We start from the raw sequence: 17586 nt of genomic DNA, 5'->3' as shown, positions 1-17586 counted from the left end.
TTCAATGCCTCCCACCAGTGATAATAATCTTTATTAAAGCCGTAGTTTTTGTAAGACGCTGAATAGGAGCTGCATCTTGTGTGACATCTGCCAAGATTCATTGTTTAAATGTGGCAAAGAATCTCCCCCCACTTCCCCCTCCCCCTCCCCCCCGTCCGTGATGCTCCTTGTCTAGACCACATTAGTTGCTGCTATTTGTACAGGAAGAAAACTTTCTCCAACTAACAGATATTGCGCTTAATTGGATAAATGGCCTTGATATTAATATATAGAAGACTTACCTATTCTTAGGAATCACTGTATTTTAAAATGTAACCTATATCGTATATAATTTCTTGAATTCCTCAAACCTTACGAAATTGACTACATCTTTCCATCATTCGTGTATCATGGTATGATGTGTTCCTTCTACATTATTTTATTATTGATATCCATGCGTTCTATGCCATATGCTATAAAAGAAAGTAATTAGCCAGAGATCCAGAAGAAATAAAACCTGTGTAGCTTATATATAGGGTGAGTTAGCAGCTTAGGATATGTCTGTGGCTAGTTGTACCCTATTTCCCCCAAAATAAGACTTCCCCGGATAATAAGCCCAATCAGGCTTTTGAGCACGTGCGCTAAAATAAACCCTCCCCTGAAAATAAGCCCTCCCCTGAAAATATTGCAACACAGCAGCAACCATGAGGTGATCACGCTTGCTGCCTCCTGCACCTCAAAAATAAGGCCAAGTGCTTATTTTTTTGGGGGGGGGGTCGAAAGAAAATAAGACCCTGTCTTATTTTGGTAGAAACACAATAGTATTAGCAATGTTCTTGTAAAGGAGCCCAATGTTTCATACGGTGGATGTTGGTGCCCTTGTCACTGCAAACGAACGAAGCTGGAAATGAGAAGTCTTTAGAACTCTCTGAGCTGGGTTATTTTCTTGGAGACGTTTCATACCCAGACTAGGTAATGTCATCAGTGCCATTGGGTAGTTGGGTAATGAAACGTCTGCAAGAAAACAACCACGCTCAGAGAGCACCAAGGATCCCTCATTTCAACCTTCAACTACAAATATTCTTCTTTATTGGAATAGCAATAGCAGTTAGACTTATATACCGCTTCACAGTGCTTTACAGCCCTCTCTGAGCAGTTTACAGAGTCAGCCTCTTTGCCCCCCAACAATCTGGGTTCTCATCTTACCGACCTCAGAAGGGTGGAAGGCTGAGTCAACCTTGAGATTTGAACTACCAAATTGCAGGCAGCCGGCAGGCAGCAGAATCAGCCTGCAATACTACATTTTAACCACTGCGCCACCATGGCTGTTTCCTGGAAGCTGGAAACAGCAGCCCAAGAAGGCAGCCTCGAGTAGACCACGAAAGGTTTCCACCCAACCCACTGGTGAATTAGAACGTTGCATGGATTTTATTTTTTTTACCCTCCGGCAAGGTCAACCTCCACTGTGTGCTTTGCTGAATCAGATGTCTTTCTTTATGTCCTATAGAACCAAGATGAACACCTGCATCATTTTTGCAGATTACTGGGAGTGGAGCTCAGCCAGATGGAACACTGGCTTTGCCATCGGAAGCTGGTGACCACTTCAGAAACCTACACCAAGAATATGTCCCTCCAACAAGCCGTCAACGCCAGGAATGCGCTAGCCAAGCATATCTACGCCCAGCTGTTCAACTGGATTGTGCAGCATATCAACAAGGCCTTGTACACGACGGTCAAGCAGCATTCTTTTATTGGTGTGCTGGACATTTATGGGTGAGCAACAAGCTTTTCGGAATCCTGTTTCTCCACCCTTTTGCTTGTGTTTGCTTGGATTAATCTGGCATTCCCATGTATGCACCAAAGGCAAATTCCTTGTGTGTCCAATCACACTTGGCCAATAAAGAATTATGTTCTGTTCCTATTCCTATTTCTATTCCATTCCATTCCATTCCTATTCTATTCTGTTCTGTTCTATTCTGTTCTATTCTATTCCATTCCATCCTATTCCTATTCTATTCTTTTCTAATCCTATTCCTATGCCTATTCTATTCCTATTCCTATTCCTATTCCTATTCCTATTCCTATTCTATTCTATTCTATTCCATTCCATTCCATTCTAATCTATTCTATTCTATCCTATTCCATTCCTATTCTATTCTATTCTATTCTATTCTATTCTATTCTATTCTATTCTATTCTATTCTATTCTATTCTTTCCTATTTCTATTCCCATTCCATTCTATTCTATTCTATTCCATCCCATTCCATCCTATTCCTATTCTATTCTTTCCTATTCCTATTCCTATTCCTATTCCTATTCTATTCTATTCTATTCTATTCTATTCTATTCTATTCTATTCTATTCTATTCTATTCTATTCTATCCCTATTCCATTCCATTCCTATTCCTATTCCTATTCTTATTCCTATTCCTATTCTGTTCTTCCCTATTCCTATTCCGTTCCATTCCATTCCATTCCATTCTATTCTATTCTATTCTATTCTATTATTTCATGCGTATTCTCTAGGCAGTGTAGTTTAGTAAGTTTTGTGGTGTGGCTCTTTCCTCTTACTTGCTAGAGCATAAGAGCAACACTTGGAAATTGTAGAGCAAGTTGTAGGGAGGAGTCTCGCGTGCTGGCATCAAAGTCGGTTTGTGGGTGTGTTGCTTTTTGTCAAATTTGATAAAAGCACAGCTGGAGCAGGCTGACTCCTGAGATGCTGAAGTGTAATAAGTTGTGCTGTGATCATAGGGACTGTTCTATCCCTCTCTTGTGCGCAGGGAAAAGGGTCTGTCCTGTCTCCAGCGTCAGAAGTATGTGAGTGCGCTAATTCTCGCAGGCAGTGAAAATCAATACGGTAGGAGCAGGTGTAACTATTGCAAAGAGATGGGTAGAACTCAGCCCACTTTAGAAGAAGAGGGATGGATAGTCTCTTACATAAGTTGGAAACAAGAATGAGGCACAAAAGCATTTGTTGTTGTTTTAAATATAGATTTTGATCTTGGAAACACCGCACGTTATTCTAATTTTCTGTATATTCTAATTTTCTTACAAAAACACTATTGCCGTTGCTATTATTAAAGCCATAGTTTTTGTGCTTTACAGCCCTCTCTAAGCGGTTTACAGAGTCAGCCTATTGCCCCCAACTCTCTGGGTCCTCATTTTACCCACCTCAGGAGGATGGAAGGCTGAGTCAACCTTGAGCCTGGTGAGATTTGAACTTCCAAATTCCAGGCAGCCGGCAGTCAGCAGAAGTAGCCTGCATTACTGCACTCTAACCACGGTGCCACCACGGTTCTTAAAGATGAAAGAAAATAAAGATTCTTTATCAGGAGTTCTTACAATTGTTATGACCTGCTGATGAGCTAAATGGTTCCACTTGTTGCTTGATAGATGAAGCAGGAAGGTTCTTGAGGAAGTCTATGATAAAAGTCTATGGAGATTCTCAGTCATCCAGGTCATGATGGTCCGAAAGATGCTTTTTCAAGAGGCAAGTGGACTTTCTGGTTTTTATTTGAAGACGTTTCGCTTCTCATCCAAGAAGCTTCTTCAGCTCTTCTCAGAATCCATTCTGAATCCATTCTCAGAGCTGAAGAAGCTTCTTGGATGAGAAGCGAAACGTCTGAAAATAGGAGCCAGCCGTGTGCAGCAGCTGCCAAAAAAGCCAACACAGTTCTAGGCTGCATCAACAGAGGGATAGAATCAAGATCACGTGAAGTGTTGATGCCGCTTTATAATGCCTTGGTGAGGCCACACTTGGAATACTGCATTCAGTTTTGGTCGCCACGATGTAAAAAAGATGTGGAGACTCTAGAAAGAGTGCAGAGAAGAGCAACAAAGATGATTAGGGGACTGGAGACTAAAACATATGAAGAACGGTTGCAGGAACTGGGTATGGTTAGCTTAAGAGAAAGAAGGACTAGGGGAGACATGATAGCATTGTTCCAATATCTCAGGGGTTGCCACAAAGAAGAGGGAGTCAAACTATTCTCCAAGGCACCTGAGGATAGAACAAGAAGCAATGGGTGGAAATTAATCAAGGAGAGAAGCAACTTAGAACTGAGGAGAAACTTCCTGACAGTTAGAACAATTAATCAGTGGACCAACTTGCCTTCAGAAGTTGTGAATGCCCCAACACTGGAAGTCTTTAAGAAGATGTTGGATAGCCATTTGTCTGAAACGGTATAGGGTATCCTGCCTAGGCAGGGGGTTGGACTGGAAGACCTCCAAGGTCCCTTCCAACTCTGCTATTGTATTGTATTGTCTTAAAAGAAAAACCAGAAAGTCCACTTGCCTCTTGAAAAAGCATCTTTGGGACGACTATGATCAAAGCGACTGATGCATCAAGGCCCTTACTGCCACCCTTAGCCAATAAAGTGAATTGCCTCCAGATTGCTCTTAATCAGATTTATTAAAAGGAGAAGAAGATAGGCTACATCCATTATGGCAAACCTATGGCATGTTTGCCACAGGTGGCATGCGGAGCCCTCTCTGTGGGCACCCGAGCCATCACACAGCTCACCTCCACCACACATGTGTACGTGCCTCCTGCCACCCAGTTGATTTTTGGGTCTCTGTCACGCATGTGGGAGGCGCATGTGCGGGCGGGCCACACATGCATGCGGGGGGCAGGGAGGTCATGCACACATGGGTGCAGGGGTGCGGCACCACCCCTCACGCCCCATTTTTGGTTTCAGGAAGGCCTGATAGGCTCAAAACAGGGCACGGGAGGGGGTGTCATGCATGCATGTGCAGGGGGGGTGAGGCACATTGCATAATGGGCAAGTGCACGACTTTGGCACACAAAGACAAAAAGTTTAGCCATCACTGGGCCACATAATTTTGGAGATAAGTACCTTATTAATAGTAAGGATGCTAAAGCATCTTTGATGCATTCTCATCCCCTAAGGTCAGACACAATTGGATTCCTGTTCCTGGGCACAGAGAATACCACTGCAGGATGTATTCTTGGAGAGAACTCCCCTTTCCCTTCTCTAACAGCATGACATACAAACATTCGCTGGAGCCATTCGGTGGGATGATAGCTTGCGTTTTGTTTGCTGAGATCTGAATTTAAGGGCACCGTGTGATTCAGATGAGTGACTTTGGGAAGTGCTAAGTCAGAATCTCTGGATGTTTCAGCATTAGATTTCATACAGTAGCAGGAAGCAATTGAATTCCTACTTTATTCGACAGTAGATAGGAATCCAATCCATTAAAGCAAAGCCCAAATCAAAGTCGTAGTTGAAAAGAATGCAAGGCGAGGCTATTAAACTGTATCTCGAGAAAAACATTGTGTTAATCGACTTCAAAACAGGATATTTGCGTTTCCACTACAGCAACATGCTTAAAAAACATAAAATGTAATGGTATTATCTTAAAACTTTTTATTTTCCTTGATCGGTTCCAGTTAAGCTGTTACACTTCAAAACAGAGGAGTACGTGTCTGTATTAAATACGAATTTGGAGTTACATGTGAATCTTCTTAAAATGACAGTGCAAAGCTATTTTAAGCCCTTTATCTATAGGGCCTAATGAAAGCAGTCTGGTACTTATGCCTTCATCGTCTGATAATCTTTCATAGTTGAATAGAAAGAATCTCATTTTTCCCCTTTTCATTCTTCGACGTTTGTTTGGTATCCAGTGGTATTATTTCTCTATAGATCTTGCTCAGGATTTTATCAGACCAAAAATAATAAACTATTCAAACTTGTCTCAATATTAAAATACAGATGCCTTCAAATTACCCCCCCTCCTCTCCCTCCCTCCCACCCTCTCTCTCTTCCACCCTCCCTCCCTCTCCCTCTCCCTTGCTCTCTTCCCCGCTCTCTCCTCCTCCCTCCCTCCCTCCCCCTCCCCCTCCTTCCCTCAAGAATCTGTTGCAAATAGTTCATTCTAGACTTGGATTTCATATGGTAAAAATGTTAGGTGGTTGGGAAGCACTTAAACATTTTCCCGCATTCCTTGTTACTGTGTCATTGTGAGAAATTTAAAATTATAGTTCCTATGCCCAGAGACTAGGTTGGTGTTCTACCCATTGAAATTTGGAAATAGGATAGGTCTCTAGGACAGCAGTTTGGTAGTCTACTGGCTTTGTGGATCGGCGCTGGCAGGGGGAGAGGAGATGGTCCCATATAAGTGCTGGGTGAGCATGGGCGCAGTTCCATTTGCGCAAGTGGCGGGCACACACGCCGCTTGAACAAATAGAGTTGAATGCATGCACACACTCGTCCACTGCTTGCCTAGCCCAATTCTGAATGGGCCACAGCCCCGGTACTGGGCGGTGGCCCCGGGGGGGGGGACCCCCGTGAGTGATAGAACTGATGGGGCTGTTAGCATAAACGTTTCTTCCCCAATATAATGCTCCCCAAACATCCAAAATTGCATCCTGTGATAGCTATTCATGCATCTGTAGGATTCTGGATTGGGAAAACGTAAGCTAAGCTCTCGTTGATATTTCTAAACTGGAAGTAATTTTTAATTATCGACCTCATTTTAATAACTCTCTCAAATCAGATTCCCAAGGTGGTTTATAAAAATAGTACAAGAATTAATCCGTAAATATGAATGATTCTTTTTCTCCAGAAACTATTCTTTGAATCCTTTTTCTAAGAATATTCTTTTGTTTTGCAGGTTTGAGACCTTTGAATATAATAGCTTTGAACAATTCTGCATCAATTACGCCAATGAAAAATTACAGCAGCAGTTCAATTTGGTAATTTGGATTGTCAAATTTATTTTAGTATCTTTCGGGGGTGGAACCAAAGAATACAAAGATATACAAAATGTGCCTTGACTAAAATGTTTTAAGAATGTAGTAAATGAATAAGATATAGGTATAACTAACATGTTCGTGAAGTTTGTCTTCTAAAAGGGATTAACCAACTCTATTTACATTACATAGAACTGCTATTAAAAAGAAAATAAATGTTTAATGAGCTCTGTTTACTAGATGGAAATTATGTGAGTTCCCACTGTGAAAATGCATCGATTTGCAAATAGGGCCCATATTGTCTCAGCTGAAATCCTTTAAAATAATATTTCAGATTGGGAACCACACTATATTTGCATTACATAACGATATAATAATTTTATGAGCGAGCTAGATATTTTCTTTCAACATAACCTTTGAGAGTTCCTCAGCTTTTATAATAAATAAGCAAACATTATTGGAAGACCAAGAAAAAGGAAATTAAATTTCCTTCAGTGTAAGTACGGCAGATTTTTTAAAGTTAGGCCCCAATACCTAGTCCCATGATGGCGAACCTATGGCACGCGTGCCCGAAGTGGCAGGCAGAGCCATGTCAACCAGTACACATGGCCTCGCCCGTTACTCTTCTGGGTTTCTGGCATGCAGATGCACATGATGACCAGCCAGCCTTCGCGCACGTGCCAGTGCCGTAAACTGGAAGAACTGGTCTTCTGGTTTCTACATGCGCATGCATCCATGCACGCCGGCTACCTGATTGTCACGCACGCATGCATGCCAGAAATACGAAGAGGAGCTGCTTGGTGCGCATGCGTGTGCTGGAAACAGGAAGTTCCAGTTTCCGGCAAGCACATGTTCACTGGGCAGCTCTTCTTCCAGGTTGCTTCGCCGACGAGGGAGCGCACTCCCTTTTCAACACGGTGCCAAAAAGGTTCGCCATCATTGTCCTAGTCTCTTTTTTAAAAACACAATCCTTAGCACTATATTCCCGTTCAGTGGTGGGTTGCAGGGGGTACGCCCCAGTACGGGCGTACCGGAGCCTGCCCGGAGCACTGGGTACCGTTTCCGGTACGGTGCTCCGGGGGGCTCACCCGCCTGCCCAAGCTCCTTACCTGTCCTTTCAGCCTTTGGCACTTCTGCGCACGCGCCTGGTGTGTACGGCGCCTGGCGATGCTCCGCCGAGCACTGGGACGTCAGAGGCTTGCGGAGGCGTCGCAGGCAGATACGACGCATGCGTGCACCGCAAGCGTCCATGTGGTTGACGCCGGGCCCACCCCTGTTCCCTTTACTTGGAGACTGTGTTTCACAGATCTTCATGATTTTTAGCTGTTTCCATTCTACAAAAGTTCTTTAAGTTTGATCTCCCCTGTGGCTTTTTCGATAATTTCCAATGTTATTTTTTTTAAAAAAAAAACAACTCTCCTGATTTTCTGCTTTATTTTGCTCATTTTGCTTCCTATTGACTTTGCGTAGTAATTAAAAAGTCCCTAAAGCAATTCTTCATAGCAACACATATCACACCGGATTGACAGATAGGATGAAATATTTATTTTAAGATATTCATCAATCCTTGCGAAAATTCTGTTTGCTGCTGCGTGTTTTCTTAATAGCCTAATACATTATATCTTCAGATCCTTACAAGCGATTCATGTTATAGCAATTCAGTTATTACTCGTCTACGATTTCAAGTTAACAGTCCTATCCTTATGTATAATTTTTATGCGTGTGTTTAATTTTTGTTCTACTATAATCTTTTTTGCATTTATTGCAATACAAAATATATAAAATTTGAGCATGACTCCATATCAAGGGTCAACCCAGATCTCAGTTGCTGTTGTCACTGTGACACCAACCATAATAACAGCAAGATTTAAGGTGAAATCTGCTGTTTTGGATATAGCTTCTTATACTTCCTCCGTTTTTGTAGAAACGCCCTAAAATCAGGAAAATTTATTGCATACAGGTAGCCCTCAACCGACGACTACAATTCAACCCAATATTTTAATATTTACTCTCTTTCTCTGCCACAGCATGTCTTTAAATTGGAACAAGATGAATACATGAAAGAGGAAATTCCCTGGACTCTCATCGATTTTTATGACAATCAGCCGTGCATAGACCTTATCGAAGCTAAGCTGGGTATCCTGGACTTGCTGGATGAAGAATGTAAGGTAAAGAAAATTGCCCTAATCTTCTTGTAATAAGGTGGTTGTCAGCGTTCCAAATATCATGCAGGATTAAATCAGAGTCCAAGGCAGAGCTATCCTTAAAGTTCCAATTTAATAAGACAGACATGTTGGCAACAAACTGTGGAATCCCAAATCTGAAAAGCTTCCTGGGATTCCACCCAGTTTAAAGTTCATCATCTTTTTCCCACACCCATAAATCCATCACATGGTCCAATCTTCTCCGGCCACGCTGGCATCTCCACCCAGCTGGTTCCGGTCAGGTGCAGAGGGTGTGGAGACAAACGATGACCTTGGGCTTCTAGAAAGGAATGACAACAACACATTCCACAATTCTACTCCTTTCTATTCCCCCTCCCAATTACTACACTAATGAAACAGCATAATGAAATAATAGAGAGTGTGACAGGCCAAAGATCCTAAAAAGGAATATGACTGCAGGCCCGACAGTGATATCTTCAAGAATTCTTGTGCTATCATCTCCCAAGTTTTTTGATGAAAACAAGTCAGTAGTTGGGGAACGGGTGGACTATGTCCAAAGAATCGGAGTCAGTTCAAAGTCAGTTGATTGATGGGATCCAGGTTTTGCTAATTTCAAGTAAACCCACTGATATCATAGAACTTAATTGTTGCTAAATGGGACTCCAGCTTCCTATCCAGAGGTGGGCTTCAAAAATTTTAACAAGGGGTTCTCTGGCCGGTTTCTGGGTGGGCATGGCCTAGTCAGCCTCCTGCACCACGACAGGGTGTGTGTGTTTTTGCCCTCACCGGGCTCCGGAGGCTTTCCTTGAGCCTCCAGGAGGGCGAAAACGGTTTCCCCTGGCTCCAGAGGCCCTCTGGAGGCCAGAAATGGTCCCGTTTCCAGCTTTCCCGAACTTCTGGTAGGCCCATTTTTCACCCTCCCCAAGCCTCCGTGCGCGCCCTGCATTTATCTGCATCTAAAACGGGCTGCGTGGGGACTTCTGGGAGGGGTGGGCGGGGCCAGCCAGAAGTGGGATCTGGGGATTCTCCGAACTGCACAGAATCTTAGCTAGAGATTCTCCCGAACCTCTGCAAACCGCCAACAGCCCACCCCTGAGAGCCATCTTACTTCTCTGAACAAGGGAGCACGTGATTTGATAAGAGATGCCCAGAACATGGAAAATAGAATGATGGAATTGGAAGGGGCAGAGATCTTCTAGTCCAACCACCCGCTCGAGCCGAAGATCCTGTACCATTTCAGGAAAAGAGGTATCCAGTCTCTTTTTAAAAAGAGATGGAGCACCCACAACCGTTGGAGGCATGCTGTTCCATTGGTTTATTGCTCTCACTATTAGAAAACTTCTCCTTAGTTCTAGGTTGCTTCTGCCTTTGGTTAGTTTCCATCCATTGTTTCTTGTCTTCCCTTCTGGTGCTTTGGAAAATAGTTAGACCCCCTTCAAATATTGCAAGACTGCTATCATGCCTCCCACCTGTTCTTATTCGGAAGCCAGAGTGTTTTTTTATTGAAGGTTAGCTCTACAGCATCTCCTTCGTGGAAATTTATGAAGGTCCGTGAACTGTTTCGTTCTCTCAGTTTTTCCCCCATCTGGAGAAAAACCTGTGAAGGAAAAAAAAATGGTTGAACAATGTCTTTTGATCAGAAGCATTCTGCAGCCTCCCCTGGAAACATCTCCCATTTCAGAATAAAAAAATATGTTGGCTGGCAGTGTAACAAATTCTGCAAAAAAAAAAGTTTTTACTGATGCATCATTACAATTTATTGAGAGGTTTTGGGAAGCAGGAGTCTTGTGTCCTCATGATACAGTAAAAGTATTTAAAATATCCTTTTAATGCGTTTGATGCAGAATGCTAATTAAATTTAAAAGGCAGATATCCTTGATTATTACCTTGAAGGTAGTGAGCTTAAAAGCTAAGACATTACATTACAGAACAGAAACATAAATAATAGAGTTGGAAGGGACCTTGGAGGTCTTCTAGTCCAACCCCCCTGCTTAGGCAGGAAACTCTACACCACTTCAGGCAATTGGTTATCCAACATCTTCTTAAAAACTTCCAGTTTTTGGAGCCTTCACAACTTTTGGAGGCAAGTTGTTCCACTGATTAATTGTTCTAACTTCAGGGAATTTCTCCTTAGTTCTAGGTTGCTTCTTTCCTTGATTAGTTTCCATCCATTGCTTCTTGTCCTACCCTCAAGTGCTTTGGAGAACAGCGTGACTGTGAAATGCGTTTTTGCTACTCCTCTTTATTTCAGCTTTGGGTTGTTTACACTTTTAAACCTAGAAAAGTTACTGTCATTCACGACGAAATCTGATCCTGCTTAGTTGAGTGGAAGAAAAGATTCAGCCTGAATAAATCAATGAATTTCTCCATAAATGTTCATTTGCTGTTTTCTTATACAAAAACAATATGCAAATACCAAGGAAAAGAACTGTTATAAACAATAAATAAGTACATAAGAGCTAAGAACATTTTGTTTATTTTTTATTTTATTTTTTTAAAACAATTTTTTTTATTGTTTTTACAGAAAATTCTAGGAAAGGGGATAATGGGTGAAATTACAAATTTTGACAGCTACATTATGCAGGAAATGGCACTCCCCCCAATTCTCATAACTTTCACTTATTAATACATTATATAATTACTACTTAGCAATATTTTGACAGCATATTTTAACCTTATATATTCAAGTAATTTCAATCTATTTTACATCAAACAGAAAAAAAACCCCTGTGTTAGCAATTGCATTATTTTTCTAATTCACTTTTGTGATCTAAGGTTTCTCAGTGTTGCCTCTTCTCCCCCCACCGGCAAGGCTCCGACACCTCCTGTGTCTTGTGTATCCCAGAACTTTGTTTTGTTTATTTTTAAGCCATTAATAATCTGGGCAATAAAAATCGGGAGCCCCTTCTGTAGTAACAGAGAGTGGTGCCTAGAGGTGGAGCTTTCACCTCACAATTAGAAGGGTGGGAGTTTGATCCTAGGTAGAGGCAGATATTTCTCTCTCTGGGCACGTTGAGATTATATCTGCTGAATATAACTCCGCATTGGCGACAGGAAGGGCATCAGGCCAGTAAACACTCTGCTCCATTCAGATGCCCAGATTCTACCCCGCAAGGGATTATGGGGTCATTAAAAGATGATGCAGATGGTCATATAGTAACAGAAGTTCTGGTCCCAACTGTGATTGTAGCTTGAGGATTACTGTATGCATGTAATTTTGCTCTTGAGTAAATGTCACATAAGCTAATACTATCCCAATAAGTAAACATAAGAGCCGCTCCAGATAGAGGAAGCTGTTTCAGGTAGTTGCAATTGTTGTGTAGTGAAATGCTAGCCCTCCTTGAGAACAATACATTCAGAATTAGGTGGTGTTTTTTTTTTTAACTGTACGTCCCATGCATTTCTGAATAATTGTCTTTTAAAACAGGTCCCTAAAGGGACGGACGAGAACTGGGCTCAGAAACTCTACGATCGCCATGGGAACAGTCAACATTTCCAGAAGCCTCGCATGTCAAACATGGCATTCATTATTGTGCACTTTGCAGATAAGGTAATGGGAACAGAGAAATGTAAGCGGGTTTGATGCAGGACCAGCCTTTCTTCTTAACTGAGTTAACATCTCCCTTTGATCTGGGGGGCTCTTTGTGTTGGTTGGTTGCCTGTACTGGCTAGCAATAGCACTTAAACTTGTATGTATGTATGTATGTATGTATGTATGTATGTATGTATGTATGTATGCATGTGTATATGTGTGTGTGTGTGTGTTTGTATGTATATATATCTATGCACTATATTGCCAAAGGTATTCGCTCCCCCATCCAAATAATCAGAATCAGGCGTTCTGATCACTTCCATGGCCACAGGCGTATAAAATCAAGTCCCTAGGCACGCAGGTTGTTTTTACAAACATTGGTGAAAGAAGGGGTCGCTCTCAGGAGCTCAGTGAATTCCAGCGTGGAACTGTGATAGGATGCCACCTGTGTAACAAATCCAGTCGTGACACTTCCTCGCTCCTAAATATTCCACAGTCCACTGTCAGCTGTCTTACAAGAATGTGGAAGTGTTTGGGAACGACAGCAACTCAGCCACGAAGTGGTAGGCCACGTAAACTCGTCCAACATCAGTGTGTGACCTCACAAATGCGCTTCTGGAAGAATGGTGACAAATTCCCATCAACACACTCCTGAACCTTGTGGACAGCCTTCCCAGAAGAGTTGAAGCTGTTATAGCTGCAAAGGGTGGACCGACGTCATATTGAACCCTATGGATTAGGAATGGGATGTCACGTACAGTAAATCCATCTGCGAGTAAAGGCAGGTGAGCAAATACTTTTGGCAATATAGTGTGTGTGTATACATATATGTATATGTATTTGTGTTACAACCCCTGGTATGCCCAGTAAGGGTATGGCTAACTGATGAGAGCTAAATAGCTTGAAATAGATCTATACTAGTCTCCCTTTATTTATTTATCAGCACAAATACAACACACACACACACACACACACACACACACATATATATCTCCATCCATCCTTTATTGTCATTGTACAAAATAAATACAATGAAATTTGTTTTAGCCCACTGGTGCAATCCATGACAACAAATACAAACAACATACATAGTATAAAGAATAAAATGCAAGTAATTAGGGGAAGAAAAAGAAAAGAAAAAAAAGAAAAACTAGTCATACGTTTCCGCATGTGCGTGGAGTGATTGTGGTTGTGTTGAAGAGTCTGACAGCCCAAGGATAGAAACTATTTTTAAACCTATTTGTTTGGCTGGCTATGCTTTGATGTCTTCTGCCCGATGGTAGAAGTGCGAAGAGACACTGACCAGGGGGTGAATCATCTCTGAGTATCTTCCTCACTCTGCTAAAGCAGCGAGACCTGGCAATGTCATCCAGTGAGGTTAGAGGGCAACCAATGGTTTCTTGTGCCGAATTGATCACTCGCTGTAGTGTCCGCAGCAGTTAAAGCAGCATACCATACTGCTTATAGCATTATCTGGGTGGTTTATAATGTAAAAACATTATTTACATATTGGCCCCAACAATCTGGGTCCTTATTTTACTGACCTCGGAAGAATAGAAGCCTCAGTCAACCTTGAGCTGGTCAAGATCGAACTCCGGGCTGTGGGCAGAGTTTGCCTGCAATACTGCCTTCTAACCACTATGCCGCCGGGGCTCCTGCTATTTATTCACTTTCCTTTCACCTTTTAAATCGAAAGGCAGGAAAAAAAATTCAGGATACTTAACAAATGAATTGAAAACTGGAATTTAGAGTGAGATTGAAAAAGAGTTTTAGACACCCCCACCCCTTCTTTGCATTTAATTGCATACTAGTAGTGAGAGTCATGGTGACACAGTGTTGGATTTGAAAGAAGAAAAACTGGTACATAAGCATTTTGCGTTATTCAATCGAGCACATTTATGTTGCTAATAGCAATCGCCAAACATACAATTCAGCTCCATTTCTCAGAACTAGGGTATAATTCACAGCAGCGGGGAGGAAAAAGTTGATCTCCAGCTAAGAAGGCTTGGTCTGAATTCCCCAGCCTAACCTGAAGCTGCCTTAGTACTTTTAAGCAGCCACAGTTTCTCACTTCTCCTGACTCTCTTGTGAATCTTGAAGATTGTAGCCAGAGGTGGGTTCCAACCAGTTCGGCTGAGCAGGTAGTAACTTGGCGGCCTGGGTCGCTGGAACCGACGACGACTCAGGCCTACCACGCCCCCGAACTGGTTCTCCTACGGCGCCACCATCTTGTTTTTCACTTATGCGCATGCGCCGAACAATTTTTGTTGCAAAAATGTATTTCTTTTTCATTTTTTAATGGTTTTGCACATGCGCAGACCTTTTTATTTCCGAATGCGTCTGGTGTGCGCACGAGCGAAGCACAACATTTTTGCGCACACCAAACTGGCAGTAATGCCGTCAGCAACCGACCCCTAATTTTTCTAAGTTTTCTAAGAGTTTCTAGTGAGGTTTCTAGGCAGGAACTCTTACATGGTATTCTCTCTTACAATGGAAGTGAAGTCATCCTCAATCATAACATCAACCATTTGGTGCAGATGGCCAGAGATTTTTTTTTCCCCCAGTGACAAAACAATGTTTCTATCCATCCTCCAGGCATATTAACATTGTTCAGGTTAAAAGCCATTGTTATTAATTTTATTACTGAACCACGGTGGCGCAGTTGTTAGAGTGCAGTACTGCAGGCTACTTGTTTGTTTTGTTGTTTTTATTGGATTTATATGCCGCCCTTCTCCCAAAGGACTCAGGGCGGCGTACAACATTAAAAAACACACATCCCGAAAGTTAAAAAGAAATTAAATACATATCCAAAAAAAACAAACCGAATTTATAAGACAATACATTTAAAAATAAGTTAAAATTAACAGGCCAGGCCGGCTTTGCTGGAAAAGCCAACTTTTTAGGGCACGTCGGAAGGACCGGAGGTCAGGGATTATACGAAGCTCCGGGGGCAGCTCATTCCAGAGGGAAGGCGCTCCCACAGAGAAGGCTCTCCCCCTGGGGGTCACCAGCTGACACTGCTTGGCCGATGGCACCCTGAGGAGGCCAACTCTGTGGGATCGTACTGGACGGTGGGAGGCTACTGGTGGCAGTAGGTGGTCTCGCAGGTACCCTGGGCCTAAGCCCAGAGGTGGGCTGCTGTCGGCTTGGACCGTCTGGCCCCACCCCCACCCCTACGCTATCCCGTCGCTATGTCTCACTCTCGCTCACTCACCCCGCTCTCGCAGTCCAAATGATTTTCACGCCTAGCCCGTTCTACTCACCGTGGCTGCCCGGGAAGAATGAAATCTCTTGTGTTTTCGAAGTCACGCGCACGCTCACCTTTTCGGTTCACTAGGCAAACCGGCTGTTAACTTATGTAAAGCCCACCTCTGGCTACTTCTGCTGCCTGTATATAAGTCTAAGTGCTATTGCTATTAATAAGCAATTTTGATAATTGCTGAACACAATGAATAGGCTAAACCAGTCTTTTGTGCCTCTGAGCATGCACACAATTCAGTTTGAATTGAATGTAGAAATTGAGATCCAGATATTTTAGCATTCTGCGAAATATTCTCGATTTAGGCTGCCCCATTTTAAAAAAGAGCATTTTGAAAAGAAAAATATAGGGACATAATTGCCCATCTTATTTAAGTATATCTTAATTTGTTTGATAGGATTTGTACTCACAATTTTATTTTTTCTTCTCCTTTTCCTACCCAAACTCTGGTCCTGTAATCTTTTCTAGGTGGAATATTATTGCGAGGGCTTTTTGGAAAAAAACAGAGATACAGTCCATGAAGAACAGATCAATATTTTGAAGGCCAGCAAGGTAACGTTACCTGTGGGGGGAAATAGATTGGATTGTCATATTCTGGCATTCTATGTTATTTATGGCTGAAGTTCCTTCTCCTTTCATTTTTGATGGCTCCGTTCAGGTTAATTTGTACAGAAGAACATCTTGGTTGGTAGTGTGAAGTCCAAGTTAGCGGTCAGTATTAAGATCTAGTTTGTAGCAAGTTTACCCATTGCTACAAGTGGGATCACAGGGCAGGGAAGAAGGTGTGTCTCAGGAAAACCACTGGAGGTTACTTAATCTTCTGGATCTCCTTACAATCTTGAGGGGACCCATTTGCACATGGTTAGTTTTTTCCTGATGTTTTCTGTCTGACTCAATATTTGATATCGTTTCATCAATCTAACTCTTATGATATGTACAAGTATTATGAATATATATATATATATATATATATATATATATATATATATATATATATATATATATATATATAATATATATAATATATATATTATATATATTATATATATATTATGTATGTATGTATGTATGTATGTATGTATGTATGTATGTATGTATGTATGTATGTATATATATATATATATATATATATATATATATATATATATATATATATATATATATATATGATAAGGGAGGGTTAGGGTTAGGGTTAGGGTTAGCCCCAGGTTCAAATCCCAGTTAAGGGCACGGCTAGCTGATGAGAGCTAAATAGTTTGAAATAGATCTATACTAGTCTCCCTTCATTTATTTATCAGCAAAAATGCAACACAAATATATATGTGTGTGTATATACTGTATATATGTATGTATGTATATGTTACTGTGAAAGTCCGAAATCTGGTGAATGTCGACATTCACATAGTCGCTTGGTGTATGTCCGAAATATTTGCTAAATACCCTTATCCTCTCGACACCCTTACCCTAATACCCTTATCCTCTCGACACCTCGGCTCCTCGCTTCCTTTTAAGCGTCTTCTATTCGCGGACTTCTTTTTTTTAAAAACCTGCGATCCTGTGCGGTTAGAACGAGTAGTTTCCAGGACCGCGAATTGAAAAGCAAAAGTAAAGCGTTACGCTGACTCGTTATATATATGTCACCGTGAAAGACCGAAATTGGTATGTGTCGACATTCACCGGTGAATGTCGACATTCACCAACATTCACCGGTGAATGTCGACATTCACCAATTTCGGTCTTTCACGGTGACATATACACACACACATACACACACATGCATATACATATACATACACAAGTATATACGAAAATATATACAAGTAGTCCTCAACTTACAACTGGTTATTATTATTATTTCTTGGATTTCTAGACCGCCCCCTCTCCCAAAAAGGGACTCGGGGCGGTGTACAGTCAATGCAGATAAAAATACAATCATAA

The 17586-nt window shown here is 41.8% G+C and overlaps 1 protein-coding gene across 4 annotated transcripts in view; it reads left to right on the top strand.

The window, feature by feature from the left end:
* MYO5B (myosin VB) overlaps window positions 1-17586 on the top strand; it is a 330461-nt gene that overhangs the window by 166796 nt on the left and 146079 nt on the right. For all 4 annotated transcript variants that reach the window (XM_081942523.1, XM_081942520.1, XM_081942522.1 and 1 more), the window contains exons 10-14: window positions 1487-1752; window positions 6614-6695; window positions 8720-8860; window positions 12285-12407; window positions 16117-16200. In XM_081942523.1, coding sequence (XP_081798649.1) covers window positions 1487-1752; window positions 6614-6695; window positions 8720-8860; window positions 12285-12407; window positions 16117-16200 — 696 coding nt within the window. The remainder of the gene's footprint in view (window positions 1-1486; window positions 1753-6613; window positions 6696-8719; window positions 8861-12284; window positions 12408-16116; window positions 16201-17586) is intronic.

This window comes from Natrix helvetica, assembly GCF_964273705.1.
Source record: "Natrix helvetica genome assembly, chromosome: 2".
In the NCBI taxonomy this organism is placed as follows: Eukaryota; Metazoa; Chordata; class Lepidosauria; order Squamata; family Natricidae; genus Natrix; species Natrix helvetica.
The sequence above is the reverse complement of the archived record's forward strand: the minus strand, read 5'-3'. Positions and strand labels throughout refer to the sequence as shown.